This window comes from Echeneis naucrates, chromosome 5 (genome assembly GCF_900963305.1).
Source record: "Echeneis naucrates chromosome 5, fEcheNa1.1, whole genome shotgun sequence".
NCBI classification, from domain to species: domain Eukaryota; kingdom Metazoa; phylum Chordata; class Actinopteri; order Carangiformes; family Echeneidae; genus Echeneis; species Echeneis naucrates.
In genome coordinates, this window is record NC_042515.1 from 14,036,755 (window position 1) to 14,043,192 (window position 6,438).

At 39.4% G+C, this 6,438-nt stretch overlaps 1 protein-coding gene across 1 annotated transcript; it reads right to left on the minus strand.

Moving 5' to 3' along the window:
• Positions 1–185: 185 nt before the first annotated feature.
• gpr84 (G protein-coupled receptor 84) lies at positions 186–2,457 on the minus strand. Its single transcript, XM_029501275.1, has 2 exons — positions 2,398–2,457; positions 186–1,916 (listed from the first exon to the last, which is right to left on the minus strand). Exon 2 carries the CDS (start codon positions 1,874–1,876, stop codon positions 662–664), a length of 1,215 nt encoding a protein of 404 aa, XP_029357135.1. The 5' UTR covers positions 1,877–1,916; positions 2,398–2,457; the 3' UTR covers positions 186–661.
• Between the last annotated feature and the right edge of the window lie 3,981 nt (positions 2,458–6,438).

A 6,438-nucleotide genomic window follows, 5' to 3' on the forward strand; every position in this document is an offset into this window, starting at 1 on the left:
AGGCCATGTGACAAGCCAATGTTTCACATGTTAGTGTATGAAGAAATACAGAATCTTGTGTTTGACAGGAATGTCCTGATTTTGTAACATGATTGTGACATGTTGAAAATAGACATCAAACTATGATTATGAGGATGACTTTTTCTTAAAAATCTGGCGGACATGGTGAAGTATTTATTGTGAAATGCCATTTATTTCATACATAACATAGACATACAACATATTTTATACATTCATAATACTTATTGTGAAAGCAAAATGGAGTAAAACAGAGACTAGCTTGAGACCCATATGTATGAAATAGTGGTGTTTTTTTTGTTTTTTTGTTTTACTAAATGTGAGCTCCTTTTAGGGAAATTCGGTTATATTTTATTTCATTTTGTAATTTGATTTTTTTTTTTCTTAAGTTTAAAATATGGATATATACTCTGCTGTTATGTTATTTTTACTATAAAATACAAAATCAGAATGAAATTTAGAAGTGACACAATGTCTTTCTTGCTAAAGTCTTTCCTCACACAGTGCAGCCTCTGAACGTAACAGACTCCTGTTCTACTTCTCTGTCCCAATTCATTCTGGAAAGGCATTGGCCTATAGAAAAATGGCTCACACATCCAAAAAAAAGAAAGAAGAATGAAATCGGATGAAGTTCTGGCTAAAATCAGGAGGACTTTGGGGCCTTGCACCAGGTCCACAGTCTGATGAAGGGTGCAGCAGTCCTGGTTAGCAGCAGATGGTAGGCTTGTAGAAACTGTCTGTTCATGACGGCGTAGAGCACAGGATTGATACAGCTGTTGAGCCAGGTGAGGTTGGCACAGATCATGTGCAGGACCTGCGGGGCCTGGTTCTGTTTGTCAGCGATGTTGAGCAACAAGAAGGGAACAAAGCAGAAGACAAAACACAAAAAAACGGTGAAGCACATTCGAGTCACGCGCTTGAATTCACTGTCATCTCCTGAAGATGCTGAGTGGGATGACGATCCTGCAGGGATCGGCGCAGGGACAGCATGATGTGGATGTTTGTTGACTGCTGAAGAATCTAGGGATGAAGCAGCGCTCTGGGTGGATGGGATGGTCTCATCCTTATTTTGCCCTGCTTCTGCCTGGCTGCTCACCTCACAGCTACAGGTGTTGGCCAACCCGCTCTCTACGCCACTGTCATTGGTATCTTGCGCTGAAAAAGCTGGTTTCTTCTTGGACGACCGACGGCTGAGTCTGTAGCGAAGCAGAGCCTGTGAGGCGATCTGGACACGTCTGTAAATGAGCATGTAGAAAGCACCAACGCAGCCTAGGCCAAAGATGAAGTAGAAAAAGAGCAGGATGGTGGTGTAGGGCCGACCCCTGGTACGATGGAAGCTGCATGTGCACACATTTGGCACAAACACATAAACAGACCAGAGAGGGGCAAAACTGGCCAGACCGATTCCCCAGGCTGAGACCAGGAGCAAAATCAAACCACGGTCAGAAAAGACACGATCAAACACAGTCCGCTTTGCAACCAGGAGGTATCTGCTCACCGCTACCAGGCACAGGGTGATAATGGAAACAGAGTTGGAGAGGAAGAGGAGCAGGCCGAAGATGCTGCACCAGAGCTGGCCACTGCGCCATCTGAGGTGCAGATAGGAGTCAGCGGAGATGGGCTGCAGTATGGTGCAGTACAGGAGATCAGCCACAGCCAGGTTGATGATGAGCACGTTGAAGCGAGTCCTCAGACGTTGGTCGAAAGCGAAGGCTAGAATGGTCATCAGGTTGCCCACCGTTCCTGTGATGGTCACAGCACACCCCCACAGCACAGCAAAGTACCTGTAGCTTACGACTGAACGGTCGTAGCAGGAGAAGGGGTCGACCTCTGTTTGGTTTGTGTAGTTCACCAGCATTCTGTCGACTGAGTGGAATCAGAAAAATAGGTGGATTTCTCTGTAATGAGCAAAAGGAAATATTCCTTTAAACAGGAACTCAAACACCAAAGCACCTGTATATGAAAGCAGTCTGATGGTCTAGTTCACCACTTCCTTTTGAACAAAGATCATTTGCTGACTGAATGGTCTTGGTTGATAGCTTTAGTTGTGTATCCCATTATGATTGTTATAATACATTATTTAACTAGAGTAATGTTCAAACATGAGCCCCTATACATGAATGAATGAACGTAAAAACAATAAAAACCGGTTTTTGTACAATATGAGCTCAAATGATTTGTTTTTTCCTCAAAAATTAGGCAGTTTCTGTATAGTTTATAACTGTCTTCATTTGAGCTCTGTTAAATAAAAACATATATGATGAGTCAAGTTTGAGAAATTTTAAATATCTTTTTAATTTGCGTATTTATCTTTTTGTGTTTAAAATTCTAGCAAACAAAAGCCGCTCTTTTTTAGACAAGTAGCTCATGATTTCTCACCCTTTAAGCTGACTTGATCTGCCACTCTGTTCAGTTGTTGTACCGTGTCTTTGTTCACCACAGTGATCTGAATTTCCAGCTTCCTGTTAGTGTTACAGTTTATATATATCCCCGGTGTTGCTTAAGTGGCCTGTACACATCTGAATGCTTTTGTCATCACAGTGATTTTGCATATTTCACTTATTACCATTTTTGTATATACCTTATACCTGTTACTGTGCTCAGACATCATTAAGAATTAGCCAACTTCCACATTGACCAATTAAACAGTGGCTTTATTCCTAATTTTTGCCCATCTCGTATACTGGACAGTGAAGGGTAACACTGCAACCTGATATACACTATTGCTGAAACACCATGAACACATTTGTGGTTGCAATAATCACAATAAAAGCATTTGAGTACAAGTTTGACTTTTTGCCGCTTCATGCTGACTTCCTGTTTCTGTGCTACATAGGTAAACCCAGACCACGGCTTGCATGCCATGTCCACAAGTTGAAAATGCAGAACAAACATTGAAACTGAAAATGATGTGCTCTCTTTAAGGCACAAGAATAGAACTATAGGGTTGTTGAAATGCAACTAGAACTGACCCAGTGGATTTTTTTTTTTACAATGTTTACTGTATATTCAAAATAAACAATTCAGTAGATGAAAATTTTCATCATCATTCAGATAAGTGATGTATTGACCATTATTTTATCAGAGGAACAAAAGCGTTTCTTCATAGAAGCAGTTGCCTTAGATCAAATCATCTGTTGATAAAATGATAAGGGGGGCATGGCAGAGTGCAAAAATCTATCTATATATATATATATATATGTCTCTTTAAAAAATCTAAAACATAAAAATGTATCAGTTTGTCTCAGTTTGTGGGAGCAGTTCACAACTGTTTGATCGTTTGGTGTGCACTTCTCATCCTGTGCCCCTTCGCTTTGATGTTTGCGGTTAATCACAGGTTATGCTGCGAGCGAGAAAAACCCCTAACCTTAGCCCTTTCATATTTAGATTGCCTGGAAATGAATTCACTCTTTGTAACTTGACTCTTACAAAGCATTGCTCACGAGTGAAACTGTGTTTGCTTGTTCTCTCCCACTCTGAGCCTCCAAATGGTTGATGAGGCTGATAAAATAATTTTTATAATCATCATGCAAAAAAAACAAAACAAAACAAAGCAAACAACAATGATGTTGAATGAAGTTCATCAAATGAGTAATTTCTCAAAAGTGTATTTCTTCTACATTGAGGTCTTTCGTCTGTACAGTCACTCTGTCAGGCTTCCACAACAGACCTGCAAGACTGGAACATGAAAGGCCAAAAATGAGGAAATTGTGGTTAAAGCTGATCAAATTTAGCCAATATGACAATGGTTTGGATTTAGATAGACGAGAAGTAATCTTCATTGCAAGATACACTAGCAACCTACCTCGATTGGGACTGGCAATATGACAAGCCCTCCCTGCTGTCTGAAAATGCAGCACTCCTGAAAAAACAGAAAGCTAAACTCTGTTACTCTGTATCAGCCATGAGGACAGCTTAAAAAGTGCATTTTCACGGAGGGACCTTTTTCTTTGTGGTACATGAATCTGCCAGAATAGTTTTTTGGAGCTTAGCTGAGTTGTCATTGGTAGCCTGGGTTCAAACCCCAGCCACAACGCAAACCAGTGCTGTGCTGGTCCCGAGCCAGCAGATGGATGATAGATGGTACAGTATGATAGCTCAGAAACATAATTAATTTATATTTTAATTAAGAGGCAGTAATTCACTTTAATTTCTCTAATTAAAAAGTGTGGAAATCATAATAACAGTCAGTAATGGGAATAATGGCCTCAAAATAAAAGGTGTGACAGTTAATCTGATTAATTACTGATTCCATCATGAAGCCGTTGCTGACAGTTACGGGGGGGCGTGATCCTAATTGAGCCCGTTAAACTGACTCTCTCAGCCTGAGAAGAGCTGCACAATTTTTATTTTGCTTTGGAAAGGGGACATGATAAGAGATGATTATTGAATGATGCAGTAATGGCAAGTCAAGACAAGTATTAGAAAAAAATGAATAAACTGTTGAATCTGAAGTTTCACCAGAGGGAAAAAGAAGTCAAAGTACTTTTTAAACAATGTTAGACTCCATTACATTTAGTTTGTCACATTGAAGTCACATTATACTTTTTGAAACTACTTTGAACCTTCATGCTCAATAACCAAGTTCACACATTAAAATACAAAAGCAGGCTTTTGGCATGGCAATCCCATCTGCCACTACTGTATTAACAGAATAAACATTAGAGTTTGTAGTAGGAGAAACCTCTTACAAGCTTCCTAATCTCAGATCTTGGCACTGGTGTTAAATATTCAGCTAATGAATCACACACACACACACACACACACAAAAAATGAAAAAACAAAAAGAGGTGCAGCAGATAGTGGGCCTGTGGAACCTGTCTGTTCATGACTGGGTGGAGCAGAGGACTGATCCAGCTGTCGAACCAGGTCATGTTCACACAGAACATGAGCAGGACACGTGGAATGTAATTTTGTTTGCCAGCTATGTTCAGCAAAAGCAACGGAACAAAGCAGGAAGTGAAAGAGGAAAAAAGCAAAACGCGTTAAAAACGTGCCTGTCAAATGATTCATATATATATATATAAAAAGAAAGGAATACATTTAGAGTTTACATGTGTGCATAATCTCATTCATACTCACAAGGCAATGTATACATTAAATACAAATGCACTAGTAATAAAGTGATATTAATATTGCACAGGTAATACACAAAGATGAATGTCTCACTGATGAGATTATTGCAGGATGATAAAATGAAAAGTAAGAGTGTACAGATGCAAAGGTTTTGCACACATAGTGGGATGAGGACTTGATGAGGATCTTAGAGCTTCTGGGTGTCGAGGTGGCTTTGAGGAAACTAAAAACATGTTATTGCAGTTCAGGAGTCTGTTTGTACGTGCTCTCATTGTCCTGTGCTGTCTTCCTGAGGGCAGGAGGTCAGAAATGTGGTGAGCTAGATGGGGATGGCCCTTTATGATGGTTTGTGCTCAGGAGAGGTAGCAGACGGCGATGCTGTTTTTATCACCCTGTGAGGTCGTCCTCTGTTTGGCTTTTTTGTGGCTCATCAGCATTCTGTCGGCTGACAGGAACATGGGTTAATTCATTTCTGAGGGTATTTTTAGGAAGCCAATAGTTGCCTCAGGCATTTATTTTCAGTGTAATATGACAACAGCTGCTGTTTGACTCTGCTGTCTGATTTGAAGATGGGTGGATGAAAATGGCTAGACTGAAACCAAATGACACTCAGAAATGGTTTTGGCGGTAACATCAGCTGGTCCAGACTTCTAATGGAGATATCAAATCACTGAAGAGTCCAGATATCCAAACTAGATCAACTATAGGCGCTGACTTTATCTTGTACTGTCGCTCACACTGTTCTTCTCATTTGGAAACAAATAATATGATACTATAAACACATGGGCTGCAACTAATGATTATTTATTCTTATAGTGTTATTTTCATTATCAAAGTTGGTTTCACAAATAATTGGTCAAAGAACAGCTATATTTTGTGGATGTCTGTGTATGTATGTATGTATACATATATATACAGTACACACTTTCCTTTTCATTTGTATGAGAAGGTGTGTCCAACTTTTGGCCTGTACTGTATATATATATATATATTTGAAAAAAATCAAAAAGTGATTAATTATTCACCAGCCAACAAACTCATTTTGATGATTCCTTGTAGGATTTTGTTTTAATTCAACAATTAGGAAGCCCCAACATGTACCTATTCTCATTTTTTAATAATCTACATTTACAGTAATGCTTCAATACAGGTCTCCTAAATAACAATTAATACATTTTAGACATTTGTTTTTATTGCCATTAACAAGAAAAGTTAGCAGGAGTGCTTAAAGTATTGCTACAGTTTCCATTTCCTAAAGCTTCCCTCTAATGTGTCATGAAAGTTCACCGGGATAATTCAGCATCATGAAGGGTTGGAGTACACAAGGCAGAGCAGACAAACTAA

Coding starts and splice junctions, on each gene's coding strand:
- gpr84 (XM_029501275.1), bottom strand. CDS start 1,876: ATGCTGGTGAACTACACAAACCAAACAGAGGTCGACCCCTTCTCCTGC.